Source organism: Bos grunniens, chromosome 15 (assembly GCF_055505025.1).
Source record: "Bos grunniens cultivar Pamir isolate PY7600 chromosome 15, Bosgru_T2T1.0, whole genome shotgun sequence".
In the NCBI taxonomy this organism is placed as follows: domain Eukaryota; kingdom Metazoa; phylum Chordata; class Mammalia; order Artiodactyla; family Bovidae; genus Bos; species Bos grunniens.
Window position 1 is genome coordinate 65,000,836 of NC_141179.1, and position 23,262 is coordinate 65,024,097.

At 46.2% G+C, this 23,262-nt stretch overlaps 1 protein-coding gene across 6 annotated transcripts in view; it reads right to left on the bottom strand.

The window, feature by feature from the left end:
- Positions 1-628: 628 nt before the first annotated feature.
- Positions 629-23,262, bottom strand: part of LMO2 (LIM domain only 2) — a 64,157-nt gene continuing 41,523 nt past the window's right edge. For 2 of the 6 annotated variants that reach the window (XM_086341108.1, XM_086341107.1), the window contains exons 2-5: positions 23,110-23,173; positions 11,978-12,209; positions 7,711-7,926; positions 629-1,638 (exon numbers count right to left, since the gene is read on the bottom strand). In XM_086341108.1, coding sequence (XP_086197234.1) covers positions 1,419-1,638; positions 7,711-7,926; positions 11,978-12,018 — 477 coding nt within the window. In that variant the 5' untranslated portion in view covers positions 12,019-12,209; positions 23,110-23,173 and the 3' untranslated portion in view covers positions 629-1,418. Of the gene's footprint in view, positions 1,639-7,710; positions 7,927-11,335; positions 11,718-11,977; positions 12,210-12,332; positions 12,578-12,989; positions 13,276-23,109; positions 23,174-23,262 lie in introns of those variants that run through there. The other 4 variants (XM_086341106.1, XM_086341105.1, XM_086341104.1 and 1 more) reach the window with 4 other exon arrangements.

Consider the following 23,262-nt stretch of genomic DNA (forward strand, 5'->3'; position numbering starts at 1 on the left):
GATACTTGCCAATATTTTTACGTAACAATTGAAATACACCTGTTAGTCGGTCATTGGGACATTCTTCAACTAGAGACCTGAGAGGTGGTGACCAGCAGGTGGCGCTCTGAGTCAGTTCACGGTGGCCTGGATGCCGTGAAAGGCAAACACGCAGACGAGGTGCCTGCTTTAAATCCTCAAAGTAAGGTTCTTTTAACCACTTGTCATAAAACACCCTGAGACACACGTCTTGGAAAATCGAAGTGTCAAGCTCAGCATCTTTGCCACATTTCAAACTAGGTAATTACCTTCTCTCCCAAAGGGAATCTGTTTTATGTATTTGTGTCCTTTCTAGGTTACAGGTTTCCCAAAGGCAAAGATCTTGCCTTCCATTCACTGCATACAATGCTGAAGTGAAATGCTTGTTTTACAATAACAATCTAATTATTCTACGTCCCTCTGAGCTACATGATGACCTGTTACATACTAATTGCTAGTAATATAGAAATGTGCCTGCCTCCTATAAACCCCACACATAAACCTAAGTTTTATTTGACCTAAAGGTAAATTGCTTATTTACTTCTCCTTTTTCATATAAAGTCATTTTTCTGCCATCCCAAATTGTAAGTCATTGCCAAATACACAACACTGCATTTTAGTCAGTCATTTTTATTTTCCGCAGAGTTTTTTTTTCAAACTACACACAACAAATACTTTGATATAATCTAAGATAATAAAATAGTTGAACAATTTTTTTTTTCTTTTTTAGATTTACATTTGTATAGAAACAATCTGTGGAATTCCTCACTTCAAAACTAAGGTGTCTAAAAACAGTGATTCATCAGCATTGCTTTAAATAATTGTTTGGTTAAAAGTTGCAGTTTTCATTCTCAACTAAAATGTTGTCTCCATGCAGTGTCCCTTGGGTCCAAAGCTTAAGGCCTTGGGAAGGTGGCCAAGAAGAAGAGGATGGCCACTCTTTATCTCTGTCCTTCTCTCGTGTGGAGGACAGTGGCTGGAACAGGGTTGTCATAAAAACCAGGAAGAAAACAAATCAATTGCACATCTCTAGTTTTCAAGGGTCAAAGACATAACAAGTCTGGGCAGAACATGTCCCTATCTGTAGATGGAAGTCCCATCATGACGGCACCGCAGCCCCCGACTTTCCTTGGCTAATCATGTCAGTTATTACCAGAGGCTGTGGCCACTGTCCCTAAGTTCTCCCCCAAGGCCAGTCATTTTGTGACATTTAAGTTCTGCCCCTTGCATCATGTCACTTGGGTGCTATGTCTTGGTTCTTGGTGCCCAGTTAGAATCTACCATCCCCTAAGAAATGCCTCAGCCCACCCTCAAATCCCCAGAATGCCCGAGAGCGTAAGACCCCACAGAGACAGGGACTTTTCAGTGAATCTCCACCCCGAGAGGCTGGGGCCCCTGGCCTATATCATCCCATTGATCTTAGTCCACTCGTAGATGTCCTGTTCACACACGATGTCGGAGTTGATGAGGAGGTATCTGTCACCCACGCAGAAATGCTTCTGACAGGCGGCACATTTGAAACATTCCAGGTGATACACTTTGTCCTTCACCCGCATCGTCATCTCGTAGGCACGGATCCGCTTGTCACAGGATGCACAGAGACCATCTTGGCCGAAAAGCCTGGGGGGAAGAAAGAGAGAGAAGCTAAAAAGGCAGGTGCAGAGGTAAGACTGGAAGAAACAGCCTGAGGATGGGTTCCATGATGTAGGTTGGATTTCCAAGACGTCGCGAAGCAAGGAAGAGTTGGGTCCAGACAGACGGCCAACTAATTCATCCACCTCTCCACAACTGACTATGACCAATTCATAGTCTTTCCTAGAAGGAAGAGGGTCCTCTGACATGAAACCATGCCTGGGGCATTTGTGTTTGGCATAACTCGTTCTTCTTCCGAGCTCTCTCCTTGCTTCTAGGATGCCCTAGGACCTGCCTCTGTGAAAAGAGTCTTAACTGAAGTGATTTAAGAGGTTAGCTGTGTGTAGACTGATATAGCCATGATGAAGAAGAGTATGGAGATACCTTAAAAAAACTAGGAATAAAACTACCATATGACCCAGCAAGCCCCCTACTGGGTATATACCCTGAGAAAAGCACAATTCAAAAAGGCACATGTACCCCACTGTTCATGGCAGCACTATTTACAATGGCCAGGAATTGGAAGCAACCTAGATGTCCACTGACAGATGAATGGATAGAGAAGTTGTGGCACACACATACACACACACAGGAATATTACTCAGTCATTAGAAGGAAGGAATTTGAGTCAGTTGTGGTGAGGTGGATGAAGCTAGAGCCTGTTATACAGAGTGAAGTAAATCAGACAGGGGAAAACAAATGTCATATATTAACACGTATATATGGAACCTAGAAAAATAGGACTGATGAACCTGTTTACAGGGGAGGAATGGAGACACAGATGTAGAGAATGGACACAGCAGAGGAAGGAGAAGGTGGGATGAATTGAGAAAGTAGCATAGACATATATACACTCCCATGGGCAAGATAGATAGCTGGGCGGAAGCTGCTCTGTAACACAGGGAGCCCAGCCTGTGCTCTGCGACAACCTAGAGGGTAAATCAGGGCAGGGGACATATATATATCATGTATAGTTTTACATACATAATTATGACTTACTCATGTTGTACGGCAGAAACAAACACAACATTGTAAAATAATTTTCCTCCAATTAAAAAAAAAAAGGTTAGGCATGGATTGTGTGTTTCCTCCCAAGGGAACTTTTATTTTAGAAGGGGAGCAGGAGTAAAGCCCAGGGGCCTTCTTGAGAGGAATGCAATGAAATGGGCCTCTTTCTGAGGCTCTCTCCCACACACTATCACATCAAGGGCTCTAATTCCACCCCCAGGGAGGGCTGGTCATTGACTTCTCCAGAGCCACACAGGCCATTGCACACAACAGCTTCTGGGAGATGGAGGGAGCTCAACAGTGAACAGTCCCTCAGCCACCCGGGGGACGAGCAGTATCTCTCCATATTGAATGGAAGATCCTAATTCAAGATCCTCGCTGGCCCAATGGCATAAGTCTCTGAAAATCTTCTCTTCTGTCATCAAAATCAAGACCCTCCCAAGTCTCAGTTGACTGGTCACTTATTTTAAGCAATATGCGGTGTCAAAGCAGGAGATGCACTATGGTGGAGCCTACCGCATGCTGAGTTGCTTCAGTCCTGTCCGACTGTGCGACCCTATGGACTGTAGCCCTCCAGGCTCCTCTGCCCATGATTCTCCAGGCAAGAATACTTGAGTGCGTTGCCGTGGCCTCCTGCAGGGGATCTTCCCGACCCAGGGATCAAACCCGCGTCTCTTACATCTCCCGCATTGGCAGGCGGGTTCTTTACCACTCGTGCCACCTAGGGAGGCCAGAGCCTAGCGCAGTGGTTCTCACAGTGTAGTCCTGGGACCAACCACATTGCATCCCCTGGGAACCTGCTAGAAGCGCACACTCAGGCCCTCCTGACTGAGACCTCTGTGGGTAGAGGCCCAACCGTCTGTCTGGTCCTGAATACGGCCAGGTGATGCTAATGCAGGCTGAAGTTTGAGAATCAGCCCGCACGAGTTGGATAACACAAGTGCTGGAATCAGAAGACTCAGATTCAGGCAGGACCGGCCCTGAGTACCTAAGTGACCCTGTTGAGACCTCTGTTGACTGTGAACTTGTGGAATGACAGTCATCACAGCATCAACCTCACCCGGATGTTGGAGGATGGAATGCAACAAGTCAAAGCTCCAGTGCTCAAGGGTGAAGCCAACGCTGGCTGGGTTTTAACACATTTTGGGGGTATTCCCAAAGGGGCCAGTCTTGCTGCCTGATTACATGGCATGTCAGCAGGTCTTTTCCATGGGAAACCTTCAGGGAAGTTTTAGGTAAATGGCTATTCTTCTCAGAAGTTCTTAGGAACTTCAGCATAGCAGCGAATCAACTGGTAGGCTCTGAGAGGATGTAGAGGCGATGAGAGCAGTTGACAAATTTAGAGCAGAATGAATGGAACCAGGAAGACGTGGTCTGTGGGTAGAGAGCTCGCAGGTACAGACAGGCTGGCTAGTTTCCCTCCAAATCCCACTCTCCATGCGAAGATCTCCGAGTGTTTTCAAGGCCCCACCTGGGTGCAAACTCATTACTGGGGGAAGAACACTTCATCCCAAGATGGCAGATGGTGGAACTGTCGGGAACCGCCACCTTGGAGGTCATGGAGTGGAAAGACAGTTCTGATTTCCTGATTGTTCAGTCAGAGGAGTTTGGGCCTGAGTAAGAATAAACAACTCACAAAACAGCATGCGTGGAAAGCAGCCAACCGCCTGGAGTGTGTGGCCCTTACGGAAGGGGAGCGTTTATTAAAGGGAAATCAGGGGGCAAATTACACACACGTCAGGCAGTTGATGACGGGAAGCATGAAGGACTAATATCTGGGAGACACCTTCAGATCCCAACATCACCTCCAATCAGCCAGTTCTCCTGGAGCCAGGGACATCCTCTGCCTTGGCTTCCGTGTCTTAAGCTGTAAGACAAGAGAACTGAAAGGGAAGGAAGGCCTCTACAGCCCCTTCCAGCTCTGGTGTGCTGAGACTTCACTAAGTGAAAATAAGCTAGGACTTGATATCTAACTTGCACATTCACCTCTGGCACCAAGAATTGGTAACTTAGGCTGGCTATCCCAGAAACTGACCCAGAGGCCAGGATTTATTAAGGATGTGTCATCAGGGAAAACAGGTACAGTGGCGAGGGAAACCAGACAGTAGATGGAAGGCAGGCCAAGTTGCAGTCTTGGGCCAAGTCCCCCAGAAGGGAGCTTTGGCCTGAATGCACGGGGACTCTGGGGTGTAAGTTATGTCTCCAAGCGGCCTTGGCTCCAGGCAAGATTACTGGACTTCTGTCTCTGGCAGTGCCAGCCACTGGGCAAGGTCTGCTGGGCATTGGGTGGGTGGGTGGGGGTACTGGGCAGGCTTCTGGCTTTAACAGAAAGGTGCTGTTGAAGGTAAAACAATAGGGGGTAGGGGCTGCACTGAGCACAAAAATCGTAAAAAGGGATCTGAGGGGATCTGGACTTGGTACTGACATTAACAGCTACTGTTAAGTTCCCAAGAAAACAACATAAATAGCACAGGGTTTATTTGGGTTCAGGCTTCCCTGGTGGCTTAGATGGTAAAGAATCTGCCTGTAATGCAGGAGACGTGGGTTCAATCCCTGGGTCAGGAGGATCCCCTAGAGAAGGGGATGGCTACCCTCTCCAGTATTCTTGCCTGGAGAATTCCATGGACAGAGGAGACTGGTGGGCTGCAGTCTATGGGGTCGCAGAGAGTCGGACACAACTTAGCAATTAAGAGTTTATTTAGGTTCTGCATGGGGATCTCCTGATTTTGTGAGGCTAAATGTCTGAAAAAGACTTTAACAGGCCAGGCAGCAACTGGAAACCCTGGGGAGAAGCTCTCCTGGGGTGACGGTGGGGGGCGGGGGGGCGGGGGCAAGGACTGAACACCATCCCAGCACACATATCCTCACTCCTCCAACTTGCCTTTTGCAAAGGCGCTGTCAGCTATGTGAAGAATGCAAGCAAACAAGTCCATGGCTGAAGGGCCATGCCTGCAGCAAGAAACGATTTTTCTCCTCTGTCAAGAGGTGTCATGTCTGAAGCTTCCACCTGCCCATTTTAATAACAATAATATAAATATGAAAGGATGGCTGGAAACGCCTGCACTAACACAGAGTTAATTAACATGTTGCCTTGGAATGTAGCAAGGAAAAGAATTATTTCATGTCACCAAGACACAAGTTAATTAACACTGGGTTCTCCCAGACTATTTTTTTTTTTTTCTATCCTTTTTAAAAATGCAAGAGATTAACAAGCCCAGGCAGCACGGAGTTTTCTTCTTGAATGTTATATAAAACCTCAGAGATAGGGAGAAACCTGGGCTCTTTTGACCTTACTCTATCTGTACTTCATTTAATAAGATTCAAATGATTTGACAGGGATGTAGTCAGGGGGCCCAGTGGGAATCATTTACCCGTCTGCTTTTCCACACTGATTTGGCAAACTAGTAGGGAGCAGAATCAGGTCTCTATTTACCCCAGTTCTATGTTCTTGTTCCTTAATAATAATAAATGGTCAAAATTAAAATCATGATCCTTGGAAACTTGACTTCTTTTCTCTGAACCACCAAATTTGCAAGGACTTTAATCAGGAAATTTAGGGGGGAGAAAAAGCTTATTCTGTCAGTCTCTGGGTAAACAGATAAGCTTGCTTCACCATGGAATTGCCTGCAGTTTTGTTTTTTTTTTTTTTTTATGTAAAATGCTCTGAGGGCAGGTTTGGGAGAAAGAGCTGGCCTGGCAGCCAAGAGCACTGGAGTCTAAACAAGCTTCCCTGGGTTGGGTGGTCCTAATGTATTAAGGCTGCATGCTCTACAGACCCTGTACCCCATGAAGATGGCAAAAAAAAACTGACAGCTGCACAGTCGAGCAGGTTTGACAGCAGAGGGCATGGAGTTACCTCTGCCGCAGCTAATATGGAACTGGAAATTTCATATGAAACTAGAACATTCCAGGCAAAGGCACTCGTTTGAGAATCGGAAAATTCACATAGCCAAACGTATGACCCAGAGTATCCGAGATAGCTTCAGTGCCTGTCTCAGTGGGTGTTCTAGAGTTCCTCTTTTGCCTTTCCATTCTTCCATCACTTTGTTCATTAGGTCGGGAAAGACTCTAATGATAAACGTCATGAGGGTTACTGAAAGACAGCAGCTGACTGAAGCGACTTAGCAGCAGCAACATCTATTTGATACCCATGCACCATGCCAAGCACCTTACATGTACCACCTCATCTAATTCCCACCCCTTCCTGGAAGCAGGTACTGCTATTCTATAACCCCATTTTACAGATGAGGAAATTGAGGCTTAGGAAGGTTATGTAACTTGTCCAAGGTCACAGAGCTAGAAAGCAGTGATGCCAGGGCTCAAATCTACAGCTGACTTCAGGGCCTTCCTGCTCTGACCAAAACTGCTTGGTGTGCTGGGGTGAGATTGTACTTTCAATTTTTGTAAATTTATTTTTAATTGAAGCATAATTACAATATTGTGTGGGGTTCTGCCATACATCAATATGGATCAGCCATAGGCATACATATGTCCCCTTCCTCTTGAGCCTCCCTCCAACCTCCCACCCCATCCCACCCCTCTACGTTGTCTCAGAGCCCCAGATTGAGTTCCCTGAGTCATACAGCAAGTTCCCAATGGCTATCTATTTATAAACATTAGTGTATATGTTTCCATGCTACTCTTTTTAAATTTCTCATCACATTATATTGAGATCTTACAAAAGAATACTTATAACCTATGCATATGTTTTTGAAGCATCAAATGAGCTGCTAGGAATCCACCCTCAAACTTACAAGCTTCAAAACTCTCAGTTCCCTTGGCATACCCTGTACCTTCCTTCACCACCCTCTCCCTTTGTCTGACCCCCAGAGGGAACCATTATTCTGAATTTTGTGCTCATCACTCTCTTGCCTTTAAAATATGAGAATTGGACCACACAGGCATGTGTCCCCGAGAACATGCTTCTCTAACAGGAGGAAAGGCCAACTGCTCCCCTGCACAGGGCAGCTGAGACCAACGTGATCTCACTGGCCCAGGAGGCAGGCGCCAGAGAGACAGAGCCAGGGCCCCAGGAGGGCGGCGAGGACGCACCTGAGATAGTCTCGGCGGCAGAGCTTCCGGCCCAGCTTGTAGTAGAGGCGCCGGCCCACCTCGCCCAGCCGGCACCCGCAGAGGTCACAGCTGAGGCAGTCCTCGTGCCAGTACTGGTCGATGGCCTTCAGGAAGTAGCGGTCCCCGATGTTCTGCTGGCAGCCTCCGCATGTCAGCAGGGACGGGGGCATCTGCAGCACCTCGTCCACCGGCTCCCTGGAAGGAACGCCGCACATTAGGGATGGCCTCACCTCGGGGAGATGCTGCGCCCACAGAGAACCTCACTCAACTGTCTGGTGACATCGGAGAAAGGAGGGGAGAGCAAACACCTAGGGCAGACGACGGCAGAGAGGCCCCGCCAGCCTTGGGTTAGGACGGGAAAGGGCTAGCCCCTACGTTCTAGATCCTGGAAGAAGCAAGGGCAGGGCACCAAGAGGCACTCAGGCAAAGGGCACTGCAACCCCCCCAGCTACAGCCCAGCCCCCTCCCAGACCTGTGGTCTCTCTTCTTCTTGATCCCCCCTCCTCTCCTACTCTACCTCCACACCTCATCTCTTTCCTCCCCCCATATCCCGGAGCCAAGGGCACTGCCCAACCCGAGGAGACACCAGGACTCTAAGAGCTGCTTGTGGCCAGAACAGTGACTAGCGGGTTAAACATTTTCAAATTCCCTTTTGAATCTCTGCGCCACTGGACTCCATCCCTTTCCAACTGCACGAATGTAAAGATGAGGATGAAAAGGTCCCCAAATTATTTTAGGTTACTTTCTCTTTCCCAAATAAAAATACCATCAAGATATAATAGAAATTCTCATTATTTTTAACAGAAACTCCACATCCTATCCTTCTTATGGAATGAGTCCTTGAGGAAAAATCTCAAGGTGTTGATTAAAGCCACTGTTATATTTATAAAGGAGATCAAACAGACCTTTTTGTACATGAACACTTTTACAGCAGCAAAACTGATTCGCATGAAGTTGATTTAGGAAAGAAAATGGGGAGGGGGCAATAGTTCTTTTCGGGAGAGAGTGTGGAAGGCAATTAAACACTGAAATCTCCTCCAGGCAATTGTTAAGAGTGAGCCTGTGACATGCGTTCTTTTATTACAAAATCATACAGTGTCTCCAGTTCACTTAACTGGAATCTGAATCCTTTTGTTTTACATTTTAAAAGAAATAACCTTACTTGCCAGAAGAAGATAAAAAAAATAGAGTGCGAGAAATGATTCCTGCACCAGATGGGACATAGGAAAAACCGAATACCTGTTGATCTGTAGCAATTAACAAATGCTCTCTTGAACTTCACTCAAACACAAATCTATTTTTCAAAAATCTATTACTTTTGGAAAAATGGACCTGCTGCCAACTGTGAAATTCCCAAAGGGAATTTCCCCTTAGTACCTTGAGGATATAAATCTGTGTCTCCTATTTCCAGCTGATGCTGGCTTACTTGGTGACCTTGCATCCTGACTGGCCTGTGCCCACAGCATTTAAGGGCCTTTATACTTAGGAAGGATGAGGCTCAGGGAATCAGTGTTGATAACACACTCTGACACCTTCAGAGAACTCTGTCTTTAAAGTACACACTTCCCTGTGAATATTCAGGCATATTGAAACCGAGCCCACACTTTGTAGAATGGGTATGAGGGTCCTTTGTGAGATGATCTCCTTTTAGACCAGGGAAGTGTAAAACCCAAACTAATTATCTCCTAAAAACTCCAGACTTTAAATAGAGTTTTAAACATCCACTGAACCCTGACTTGTCTTTGTTTCCACAGGTTATGTATAAGGACTTCCACCCTCCCTCCTGAAAAATAAAACACCCAGCATTTTCCTGTGCCTCGGAATCACTTCTCTTCCCTTTTCACAGCCCGTGGCCTTACTTTAGGCTTTCAGAAACATTCATGGAACCTCAACACCACTGGATGCCCTGACGCAGATCCTGCCAACCAACTGTGAAAGAAGAGAATTTGCACTTAGCTGGTGCAAAACTGCCTGGAATTGAAATGAACTGCTCCTGTTACTCACAGGGAGGCAGTAGGGGCCACCGACGGCACAGTAGAGGAGATCTGTGTGTGTGTGAATTCTGGCTGGCTTTCTGTCTAAATGTTTCATTTGCATAGGCCCAGTCAAGTTTCTGGGTGTAATTTGGAGTTGCTGATCAGACTGACCTCAGTCACACTGACCCAAGTATGTACACACTGAAGCATCTGGTAGGGTAGTGGTCCACAGGAGAAATGCTAAGCCAAAAAGCTACTGTCTGTGATGGCCTAAGATGAGATAGGAAAGGACTGGATAAGACATTGGCTCTATCTTTCTATAATTAAAGATAATATCACATTATCTTTGGTGGATGTTCCAAGCCAATAACTGTGGGACTCAGCCTCTAATTAATATTTTACATTCTCCTAGAGCCTATCTGAACATTACACCTCAATACACTTTGGCCTGGATTTCCAGGATAATTTCTCAACAGTTTCCAAGGAAGATATGGGGAAAAAATGCTCTGCAATAATTTCTCAGCTAGCTGGTCCATCTCCAATTAGAGCCTATCTTCATTGGGCAAAAAATAAAGCAAAGGATAGAGAAGAGCACCCTACTGAGCATCCTTCTGCAGATGCCTGCTGTGTTATGAGGTGAAGATGTTTCAATTTTCCAGTCTCTTTGTGAAAAAGCACAAACTTTGAAAGGAGCAAACTTCCTTCAGGGAACTGAAACCTCCAGATTTATCTTCTAATAAAAAGATTAGTGACTAAGTTCTGTTGATCGAAAAAGCATTAGGCACCTTTCAAAGGTAATTCATCCAATTCACTCTTATTGTATTACTATCATCTTGCCCAGGCTCTGAAAACTCAGGGCTAAGTTGTAATTCTAGGTTTGTAAAAAAAAAAAAAAAAAAGTGAGCAAAGCACCCTTCCCAGAGTTTTCCTAAATAAATACTTAAAAAAAAAAGCAATGTTATTTGTTTTTCCCTGAGAATTTAAGGAAGCTGGGTTTTTGTTAGAACAAACCTGACTCCTTGTAGATCTGGCTTCTGAACCTTCAAGATTGAATAGTGATGTTTATATTCTCACTGGATCATGGTTACTTCCTGTGTTTTATGAGAACACGCTGAGCTTTTATGCTGGTAACTGAGGGTAAAACCCAGGTATATAAACACCATAGGAGGCTGAAATTGGGAGGAGGTATTTCAATCAGGAAAGCACAATTCTTTTAAAGCAGGAAAACAAAACAAAACAAAACAAATGCCTCTTAAAAGCACAAATGGACAAGTCATTAACCAGCTCCTTTGGTCTGTGTAACAAATCCCTTCAAAGGATTTAGATGGGGACTTCAAAGGCATAAAAATTCTCAAAACCAGACAGCTAATGAATCTTAAAAGGGCATTTGCGCTGACGGGAAAATGACATCTTAAACATCCCTTTCTCTCCATGTTAACACTGAGCAGTGGGCTGAAGGTAAAGATTGGGAAGAGGGGGGATACTTCAAGTCAGTCGGGGCTCAGAAAACAAATGCGGTTCATTTAGAGCTCTGGTTCCCAGACCCCAAACCCTTTGAGATTGTGACACAAGCCGTAAGACTCCGCTCTCTGGAAAAATTCACCTAATACCCAAAATGGTGCACTAACTTTGGAGGTTCAAAGGTACCCATCGGTGGACTCCGAAGGGAGAGGCGTGTCCGCGTATCCAAACTAACTCCCGTGTTGTTCGGCTGCTCTAAAGTCTCTGGAGGCCTGAGTGAGCTCCGAGGTGAACTCTCGCACCTCCTCACCCGCGGGTGCCCGGCGCCGTGGGCAACCGCTCCACCTGTGGGCCCGGAAGGGGACCGTCGGGTACCTGGGGTGGGGAGCTTCACTTGTAGTGTCCCCCTTTCCTGGACCAAACGGACAAAGAGAAGGAACGAAAGGGAAGAAGGGAGCAGAATCGAGTCCTGAAGGCTCCGGGGACTGCACCGGCGCGCCTCTAACCTCGCCCTGTGCATGCTCCTGTGCAAACTTTCTGGCCCGAAGTGGCTTTAGGGAGCGTCCCAGGGAGCCGCGAGGGGCCCGCTGAGGCGCCGGGCCGACCCCTCTTCCTGCCGCCCGCCACCCAGCCCCTCTCCCAGTGTCCCTGGAGTCACCCAAGAGGATGCGGGAGCCCGGCGCACGGCAGAGGGAACCAAGGGCACGCCGCGGGCGCGCACCTGGAGCCTTCTAGCCGGCCGCCCGCCCCACCCCGCCGCCCCGGGTCGCGAGGCCGTGGACCCTCGGTGGCAGGGGCGTCGCACTTACTCAGATGGGTCCAGGCTCTTCCTCTCGATGGCCGAGGACATTGGGGAGGGAGGTGGCGTGCCAGGCGGCGGGGGCGCTCCCTTTGTGGCGCGGGGCTGGCCGGCTGCCGGGGCTCGGACCCCCTCGGGTGCTCGGGCGCCGCCGCCGCCGCCGCCGCTCCTGCGCCTCTTCTTGCTCCGGCGCTCTGGCGGCGAGCTCGCCCCTCCGCGCTCAAGGACAGTCACCGCGCTCCCTTCAAACGCCAAAGAGAGAGAGCGAATCACCGGGCTGCCGGCGCGCCGCGGCCGAGGAGGGGACCGGGGCGCGCAGCCTGGCCCCGGGCGGCTGCAGCTGCTACTGCTGCTCAGGACTTAACCTTCCATCCCGGTCCCGCCGCCACCGCCGCCACCGCCGCCGCCGCCGGGTCTGGCTCGGCTCGCGCGCTGTCGCCGGCTCCACGCCGCCCGCGGGGATGGTGCGCGCCCGCCCGGCCGCCCCGCGCCCCTCGCACCTTCAGCCGGGGTTGCGGCGCGCAGCTCGCCGCCGAGGGCAGGGAGGGGGCGGCGGCCTGGGGGCGGGGAGGGGACACCGCGCCTCTCTCCCCCGGCTCCCTCCTCTCTCGGGAAGGTCTATTTTCGCTCAGCTTCCCTCTGTCTCTGGTTTCATTTCCTTTTTCCTGATCACGATTCAAATACAATAGAAGGAAATCACATTTAAAGAGACAGCTGCCCGGTCCGCCCCCCCCCCAATCTTTTTTCTTCCCTTTTTTTTTTAAACGGGGCTCCTGGGGATTAGCGATACAAACAGCGGCAGCCGCAGCAAGACTGAGTTGGCTTCTTAAAGGGGCCAGCGTCGGGGACAGGGAGACTCGCTCAGAGAACACCTCTCCTTGGAGAGGCGGCTGGGTTGCCTGTAAAGCATTCTTTAGGGCTTTCCCTCTTCGGCGTTCCCCTTTTGGTTAACTAAGATTGAAAGTGACCAGCGGGCCGCTCAAGGAAGAAAGAAAAAACGAAAATGTGAAATAAACACATACAGAGCTGTACGCGTTCCAAGTGGCTTTCTCGCGCGTCCGGGGTTGGAGGTCCCAGGTCCGCGGTCAGGGAACGCGGAGATGCCCCCAAGACAGCGCGGCTCTGCTGGCTGAGGACTTGTGACTGCGTCCGCGCTCCAAAAAGACGACGGGAGCTGTGCGAGCAGGGACCGCACGGGCTGGGTACGCCTGAGCAGTACCAGGGGCAGCTAATCCCGAGGGAGGGTGTTTGGGAGGGACCAAGCAGGTCTGAGTCTCCTCTCCATCTGCTGGCGGCAGAATTCCCTCCCTCAGCATCTTTAAAAATCGGACCCCTGCGGTTAAACTGGCCCCTCCTGTAAAGGGCCAATAGCACTCTTCACAGAGAAAAGTGCCTCTCCAATGATGGAAAGCAACGCTTAGAGACTATTTTGCCCTGGGTCAGGAAAAGAGAGAGAAAGCAGACTTGTTTAGTTCAGGTTTCCCCTCTAATCTCAAGGGCAAATTCCAAGAAGCGAAGGGAATGTAGAAGGGGAGAGGAGGAAGCTAATAGTCTTCTCTTCAATAGAGCAAAGCTTTAGGTCCCTTGGGCCTCATCAGAGTTCCCTGAAAATAATTGCATTCAGAAATTATTACTAAAGGCCTACTTGTGCATGCCACAAGTCTTGTAAAGAAGAAGCTACCAGTATTCTCAGGATCCATGGTTTTACAGGAGCAGTCTAGATCATGGTCATGGACACTGTATTCTCGTTTTAAAGATGGCACTGAAGAGTCTGGATGAGTTCACCCCGGAAGGTGGTGGTTGAAGTCAGAAGTACATCCCTGTAGGCTTCGTTTTCCTTGTTTAAAGCTGATTCTAACTTCTCACATGCATACCTAGAATTTACCATTGTCTGCATGCTCTTGTCCTTTTCTTATGTCCATGTCCAAAGCTTAGGTCCCTATGGGTATAATAAAAATCTCTCCCTGTTTCCTCCACCGTCTCCTATGTGTGTGTGTGTGTGTGTCAAAGGAAGTCTTAAGAGTAGCTGTGGGTCCAACTCAAGCCTTTCAATCTAAAAAGAACTTCTCCTGCTCAGGCCCTTGTTTTTAATTAAAAAAGGAAAGATGTCTAGCATTTTTAAGTCAGTCTAAATTATGTGATAAACATATAACCCACCACTCTACAATAAAAAATGGAAATAAATAGGCTTTGATGAACAATTCACCTGCTTACAACCAATCAGTGTGGTGGTGAAACGCTAAGACTTGGGCATTGGACTGCATGCGTTTGATTTAGGCTCTTACTTATCAGCTAGTGGAGCCTATCTAGGAAAGTCACTTAATCTGAAGAGGCAGTATTGGGTAGTGGCTGTGAAGTCAGACTGCCTTCATAACAACCCACACTTTCCTACCTGTGATCCTCGTGGAAGAGCAGGAATTTATAAACTCCCAGGATCCTTATCTGTCAGTGGGGGTACCAGAGTCTATTGCATCAACTGTTGTAAGGATTAAATGAGTAAACGCATGCAGTGTGGCCCACAGACCTGTAATGAACTGGGGGTAATAATGGATATGAGATTACATGCATGCAAAGCATTTGGTATATACTAAGCACTCATAAATGGTAACTTCTGTGTTGTAGGAAAAAATTGCCGGGAGAATTTAGAGAGTTTGAAATTAAATTCAAAGGTGAAATGGAGGTTAAAAATAAGAACTTCCCAATTTCTCACGTAGGTTTGAAAACCTGTCCCATTTTTAAAAAGCAAACAGAACAGTGTCCTTTCACTTCATCTCCTTGTGCTCGTATGTAAAACATATATGCATTTTCCAGTTTAATGTTCACTATCTTGATGACTACGTGATGTGTTTTCATCTGCTTGCTTTTATTAAATCTGATAAGTTGCTTCCTTCCTTGCTATATAGTTTTGCATGGAGCCTAAGTTAGTTGTTAAATTAAATATATCCTTGGGTTCCAGGAGGTAACCTCCAAACAGCCAACTTTGGGACATGAAGTTTCCTTTTAATAATATGCTTCTGTTTTGACCCAAATGTGTAAAGAAAGAGTGATTACTGATGACTTTGGGTCAGTTTCTTATCTTTCACCACTCTTTGGGGAGAACTTCCTTAGAGAAAGTGAATATTTGAAATGGTATCTTAAGATTTCAATTTCACACACAGTGGTTGTAAGAAATAACTGCCTGCCGGTGGGATTTCATTTCTATTCAACGGGCAATTAAATTGCTCAAATTTAAGTTTAACATTTAGAATCGAGTCTCAAAATGTGTTTTCATTATGAATAATTTTAAAGCAATCATGACCTTATTGTATCCTTCCATAGCAACCTTATGCCTTATGTAGAAGAGCGACTCAGTAACTAGGAGGCAATTTGAACATGTAAAATGGTCCTTGAGAGTTGAGGAAATCTGGACTTGATTCCTCCCCAGTGGGTTTGCAGTTTAATTCCTTTTACCCACCCCGACTCCTTGCAAATCTTACATACCTTAAAATTTAGAAAATTTTCAAGTTTTCCTTCCTGAATGTGAATGTCACAGGAAGACTGAATCAGTTGGCATGATGATTCTGACTCTAGGTGGATTACTTTCTTCCTGTTGGCATTTTCTATTCTTTTTGCTTATTACATCTACAATTGTTTTCTCAGGAAGAGCAGTTTCAAGTGACTAAGGCTACATTTCTTTGCTAAAATGGACTTCTAGTAGAAAGGAAAATGCAAATGTCATTGGGAAGATGCCAAGAATGACAATTTACCTCTTCTATGTTTTTTTTTTTTTTTTTTTTGCCACCTTTAGAAGCCAAGTTGCATCATATACCTGTTAGTTGTGACATTCATGTATAGGAACAAAAATAAAGATTTGTCTTACTATGGCTTCAGCTCCCATGGAAACTTCTTTAAACAACTCAGCTGTCATAGGAATCTGGTTTCCAAACTCATCTCAGAACATTTCAGGGCATGTTGATGGACATATTTTCAGAATGTTAGATCTATCAGTAACATTTGTGAAAAATAAACCAGTTTTCCTATATAGGAGAAAAAAGCCCCACAAATCTTTTTGAAAAATCTTTATCAACTGAGTTTAGGAGATGAGCAAAGGTGTCAGAAGGCATAACTCAGCTGTTTACCAGCTGGGTGACTTGGGGGAAGTTATTTCACCTCTCTGAACCTCAGATTCTATATCTGTCAAATGGAGGCAACAGTAAACTCAGCAGGTTTGGGACTAGAGTAAGGTCACAGGGATATCTGCTTACTTCACAGGAGTTTTAAGAGGATTCAATAAGATCATGTGTATAAAAATGCTTTGCACAGTGATGTAAATGCTCAGAAATGATACCTGTTGTTATTACCCCATCTTTCAGAAGTCATCACTACTGTATCAGGAAGCAGCCATCTCCTAGCCAGTCAGGACATCCACCAAAGAATGCTGAGACTGGGGTGCTGTAGAAAAAGCTGAAGTGTACCTAAGACATAAGCTGGCTTCAGGCTTGGGAAGCCCCCACTTTCCAATCAGAAATTCAGGAATGTGACCATTTAGGTCCTAGGTACGCTGTTGACAGCTTCATCGCTTCCCTTCATCTGCTTCAGCCACATCCCTGATTGCATGTTTCTGATTTTCCCCTTTCCAGCAACTTCTAAATCACCTGTTAGGACTGAGATGAGAGACAAAGTCAAAGTGCTTAAGTAACTGCCCCCAAATGTCACAACTCTACAGCGAGGTCTTAAAGCAGAGTTAAACTCATGGCATGTCTGAGTGGAAGGAGCCTCTGAAATGTGATTTCCCAGCTTGCTCCTTGGAGCAGTTTGAAGTGTTTCCCTAGTAGGCTCCACCCGTTCCTGCTCCAACCACAGCAGCTCTGCACCTATTGACGTGTTGCTCAGCCTCTCTGGACTTCAGCTTCTGCATCTGTAAAGTGGGCATATTCAGGGTACCTATCTCACGGAGCCGCTATAACAATTCTGTGAAATGAGACATATTATATAAGGTACTCAGAAAGGAGACAGGCACAGAGTAAGCTTCTGCAGAAGATTCGGCTTATACAGAGAGATTCCAGCTTTAAAATATTTGAACACCCATTGGTGATTCAGGGCCCCATTGATGGACAAGGCAAGTGAGACCTAGAGTCAACAGTTCCTTCTTCTGTCTCTGTCCCCTTCAAACCCTCCCCCACCTTCTCTCTTGGGTACCAGACCTTGAATTTATTTGCTGCTCTGAATTCAAGGGGGAGTCAGAGCTGGGCGAGCTGACTCACAGAGCTGTCCTGATGCCCTTTGTTCATGAGATTCATATCCTTCCTTTAGTTTCTCAGACGCAGACCTGCCTGAGTGACACAGCACAGTGCCTGGGACGCTCCAACGGCACACCTGAAGTCCAGCTCCTTTCTGTGGCCTTGAAGGCCTTATCCTATCTGGCCCCTTCTCCTCTTTTTCATTACAACCCTTTCACTATGCTAGATCCACACTGATGTTTTCCCTAAACTTTAAAACAAACCAAGTCAACTCCTATTGGAGGGCTTTTGCACCTGTCCTTTCCTCTGCCTGAGATGCTCTTCCTCTAGAGCATCCTATGGCTCCCATGTATTTCATTCTGGTTCAAATGTTTATCCTCATAAGAGCCTTTTAAAATCCCATTTCTTATCATCCTCCATTCCCTTATCCCGCTTTATTTTTCTTCCTAGTATCATCATTACTTCTACTTTACTACATATGTGTTTGTAGTTTTTTATGGGTTTGGTTTTGACCTTTCTTCCCAGCTAGAATATAAATTCCATAAGAATATGACTTGTTTCCAATTGTGTCTTTAGGACCTAGAATGTGCCTAGCACACAGTAGGCTTTCAATAACTGTTCGTGGAATGAATAAATGACAGCCCCGCTCCCTGTGGCCAAAATATGCCTGCACTATACTCTCCAGGTAAAAGTTGAGAGGGAACTTGAAGATCACATGTTTTCCTAGAGCATTGCTATTGGGAGAAAATAAGGGCCCATATACCACTCAGAGTCAGACCCAGGAATTTGGTTTAGGAACCAGATCAAACTCTTGGCTCCTAGGAACACACAGATACAGGTGGTGTCAGTAACAAGGACCTACTTTGAAGCTTGATTCTCCACTGCAGGTCCCCCATGCCCACAAGGAGACATGGTTACAGTGGGCTAGTGCATAGAATGCAGTCAATTCTATGGGTAAAGGCACAGGCTTTGGATATAGATCGGCTTATGTTTTAGTCCTGGCTCTTTCAGCTCTGTGGTTTTAGGCAAATCATTTGATAGCTCTGAGCCTCAGTTCCGTCACGTGTAGAATGAGGATAATTATATCTTCATCACAGGGTTGGAGGAATAAAATGAGATCATGCATGTCAAATGCTTAGCACAGTGCTCAATGGATGGCAGCTATTATTAGAATTAATGAAGCTAAGAGAACCTCAGAGGAGGACAGGCGACCAGGGCAGGCCTTTCTTGACATGCAGGTGGATAACTGGAGTTATGTTATAATATAGGGCTCAGTCCAAGCAGGTGGGGTCAGCCTCCTTGCCTGGGGTACTCCTGCCTTATCTCACCAGCTCGGGCAACCCCCAACCCCCAGGGGGCAGGTGGGTTAGACTCACAGACAGTTGGCCCAGCTCCATATTCAGATAAGCAACAAAAAGAGATGGCATCAGGAGCCTTTCCTGGTCACTGGTTCTTCAGAGTTGGGGGTCTCTGGTCTGAGACATCCCACTCCAGATAGACCTTCCATTGGAGGAGGGGCTGGGCTGCTTCTGGGGAAGCAGTGTTTTCTGACATTCGTGTCTAGCTGAGGGCCCTGAGCCTGGCTGGGGAAGGGAGTCTGACCTTCCTGATGGCACTTGACTTCCTAAGCTCCAGACCTCAGGGGAAAGGAGTCTTGTATGTGATGCTCCTGGAAATATCTGTAGCTAAGGGAGATATCTTTCAGCCAAAACCAGGGAAAGAGCTGCTTGCTTCTTAGTGCCAACTTTCTCTGCTTCCCTTCAGCTACCCCTCATGTATCTGGCTGCCTCACTAACCCATCTGGACTACTCTTTTCTTCTCTGTCACCACCCTGCTCAAAAATTTGCAATGACTCCCTTATTGCCTGTGATCATTGGCAAGTCGCTTAACCTTTTGGGATCTTGATGCTCTCATTTTATAGAAGAAAGAGGTGGACTGAAAGGTTAGAGCTGCAGCTGTATGTGAGATTCTGTCCTTCCAGAAGATCAAGACAAACTCTTGATGATTCCATGAAAGATGCTTGTGACCCTGCCCATCCCATCGAATCAACTTCACATCCCAAACCCCTAGAGCCTGACCCTTCCCACCAACCAGGCTGCTCCTCTTTGACCTCAGACATCCGGCTCATGCCCATTTCTGTGCACTGTTTTATTCTGTTCTTTCCATCAGGAATGTCTGCTTTGTCTGTGCTCCAAAACTTTGGTGCTAGAATTGTAGAGGGGTTAAGAATAGAGATTAATAAACCTGGTTTCTAGTCTCCACTTTACAACTTACTATCTGGGTAATTAATCTTAGGCAAATCTCTGTGCTTCAGTGCCTGCAGTGATAAAACAGAGGCGATGATAAATATAGGGTGAAGAGGCATGGCTGAGATAATGTATGCAGCAGGCAGAGCACAGAGCCCGGCACACAGTGAGTGCTCGGTAACAGCAATCATCCTGCAGTTTGTACAAAATCCTCCCCAGTCTTCTCTGCCTCTCCAGATTGTGTCCATCAACTTGGAGCCCACTCAAGCCACATCTCTGCACTGAAGGTTTCTCTGTCCCCTGAACTCAGCTCCTTCCAGCTCTTGGTTCTGGGGCCTGGGTAGGTGCTCATTAGACTCTGCCTTGCAGAGCCATGATTTTATGTGTGCACACCATCTTGCCATCTCATAAGTGACTTATGTTCTTAGAGAAGAGAGATCATAATTTTCATTTTCACTAAATATGGAGATATTCAATAATTCCTTTTGAATTAAAGACTTCACATATCACCATCATTTTATCAATTTCCCAATTCCTAGCTTCATACTGACATTCGTCAATATGTGAGGGTCTCCCCGCTATCAGTATTGAGGATGGCCCATGCTTTGTCAGTTACAGACCTCTTTAAAAACCTGCCAACTCAAAACTATAAAACTCTTATAAGAAAACAGGGTAAAAAGTACATGACGTTGGATTTGGCAATGACTTCTTGAATATGACACCTTTTATTGTCACAGGCTACAAAATGAAAAACAGACGAACTAGACTGCAGGTTAAAAACTTTTGTGTATGAAGGACAGTATTAGGAGAGTGAAAATGCACCCTATGGAATGGGAGAGAATATTCGCAAATCATGTATCTGATAAAGGTTAATATCCAGAATATTTAAAGAACTCCTATAATTCAACAGCAAAAAAAAAAAAAATTAAAAAACGGGCAAAAGACTTGAAGAAATATTTCTCTAAAGAAGATATACAGATGGCCAATAAGCAGAGAGAGAGTTTCAAGAAATAATAATCATCAGAGAAATGCAAAACACAGCCACAGTAAAGTACACTTCACATCCATCAGGACAACTATTATCCCCCAAACAGAAAATGAAGTGTTGGCAAACATGTGGGGAAATTGGAAATTCCATGGTCTGCTAATGGGAATATAATATATATATTATATACAACATATGGGCTTCCCTGGTAGCTCAGCTGGTAAAGAATCTTCCTGCAATGCAGGAGATCCTGGTTTGACTCCTGGATCAGGAAAATCCCCCGGAGAAGGGATAGGCTACCCACTCCAGTATTCTTGGGGTTCCCTGGTGGCTTAGATGGTAAAGAATCTGCCTGTAATGTGGGAGACCTGGGTTTGATCCCTGTATTGGGAAGATCCCTTAGAGGAGGGCATGGCAACCCACTCTGGTATTCTTGTCTGGAGAATCCCCAAGAACAGAGCAGCCTGTCAGGCTATAGTCTATGGGGTTGCAAAGAGACACAACTGAGTAACTAGGCACACATGTATAATATATATTATATATATAATATATTAATGTAATATAGTTTATGGTATAAGCAGGTTCTGCAAAAAATTAAAAATAAATTAATATATGACTCATCAATTCCACTTCTGGGTATATACCCAATAAATAAATATGCATAAAATGTGTGCACACTATCTTGCCAGCTCATAAGTGACTTACATTCTTAAAGAAGAAAGGTCTGCCTTAAAAAAGAAATCCTGTCACATGCTACAACATGGTTGAAACTTAAGGATGTTATGCTAAGTGAAACAAGCCAGTCATAAAAGGATAAAGACTGTATGATTCCACTCATACGCGGTACCTAGAGTAGTTAAATTCATAGAGACAATGAGTAGAATGGGGGTGGCCAGGGGCTGGGAGAGAGGAGAGTTGTTTTTCACTGGATATCATATTTCAGTTTGGGGAGAATAAAAAACCTTCTGGAGATGGGTAGTGGGTGACAGTTGCTCAGCAGTGTAAATGTGCTCAGTGCCCCTCAGCTACATCCTTGGGAGTGGTTAAAATAGTAAATGTTACGCCGTGTGTATTTTTCACACACACACACACACACAACCTGGTAAAAGTCAAACACCTCTCCCTAGGTGCACAGCTGTCCAAGGTGCAAAGAATTTTGCCTTCATTTCAGGGAGCTTGCAACCTTCTCAGGTTCACCCATAGATACATTTAACAACATCCAGTGTTATGGTGGCGCTAGTGGTACAGAACCCACCTGCCAGTTCAGGAGATGTAAGAGATGTGGGTTGGATCCCTGAGTTGGGAAGATCCCCTGGAGGAGGTCACGGCAACCCACTCCAGCATTCTTACCTGGAGCATCCCACGGACAAGGGAGCCTCGCAGGCTACACCGTCCATCGGGTTGCAAAGAGTCAGACGTGACTGAAGCGACTTAGCGCACACACACACAAGGCTACAGTGAGCCCTGTTGCATGAACTCTGAGACGTTCTTTGGGTCCCCCAGTGGCAATCCTTGCCCACTTAGGCCCCCGTCAGCAGCGCTGGTCCCTGACTCTCAGAGGATCTTCCTTGCAGGCCCGCTAGGCCCCAAGGACGGGGAAAAGGGGGCAGTTTGTTACTATGTCCAGCCTCCTCCTTAAAGGGACTCACGCTGTCATCGATTCCTATCTGGCCTCTCCTCTGAGAAACCGAGGGTTAGCATATAGCAGGCACAGGCTCCACATGGAGTGGTGGTGGCAGGATTGGGGTTGGGGTGGGGGGTGGTCCCATAGTAGAGCATCTTGAATGCCCCCTTCGGGGCACAGTCTCTCTCCAGACGACCCTGGGATGCTCGCGGGCCCGTTCAGCTCTTCCCATGCTATTAGGCTACAGTCCTTCCCATCACACTGCAGAAACTGCCTTGGTCATAGCCTGCAAAGGAGGAGCTGTTAAAAACTCTTGCATTTGTATTTCCTGCATGGCTCTCCATCTGGAAATATCTTTCATCTGGCAACTTTTGCAAAGTGAACTGAATCTTGAAGGAGGTCCTGGCAGGTTTATGCTGGCCTCTCCATCACTCCAATAAGTCATTTCCATCCTAACCTTCACCAGAATCGAGGAATCGTGACTTAGTCCCGAAAACGGGACAGGCATGGCATGGCAGCAAGTCTTCCCGCCCCTGAGGCAGCTTTTTAACCCTGAAAACACCCACTGGGAGGGCAAGAGTGAAATCCAGAAGATAACACTATGTACACTTCTCTCAACTCAAACATTACTTCAGCAGGGAAGCCCCCAGCCCCTCATGACTGTACTAGGACCCATCATTATATGATCCCACTCTCAAGCTTTTTGTTTTTAATATTTTTTCCTTTTTATTTATTTAAGTAGAGTTGATTTACAGTGCTGTATTAGCTTCTGGTATACCACAAGGCGATTCAGTTTTTTTTTTTTTTTTTTTCAGATTCTTTTCCATTATAGGTATAAGATACTGAATAGTTCCCTGTGCTATTCAGTAGGACTTCGTTGTTTATCTACTCTTTGCCAGTTTGGATCACAATGGATAATTCTACGTTTTGTGGTTGTTAAGTACTGTTGGGTTCCCCAAATACTGCAGGCTCCTTCTGCGTTGGAATTGAATCCAAGAGCCTAGCCCAGCATGTATTAAGCACCCAATAATTACTTACTGAAGGAATGAACGAATAAAATGCTCTTACCTGCCTCTCCACCAGTTACTTCAAGTCCAGGGTGAAAAACAACTTCTTTTCAGAGTTGGTGTTACTGAAAGAAAAGGAGAGGAACTCTCTGGTAGGTAGTTAGAAGTAGAATGGAGGGAGAAGGGGAAAGAGCTCTTTATCTTCAGTTAGGGA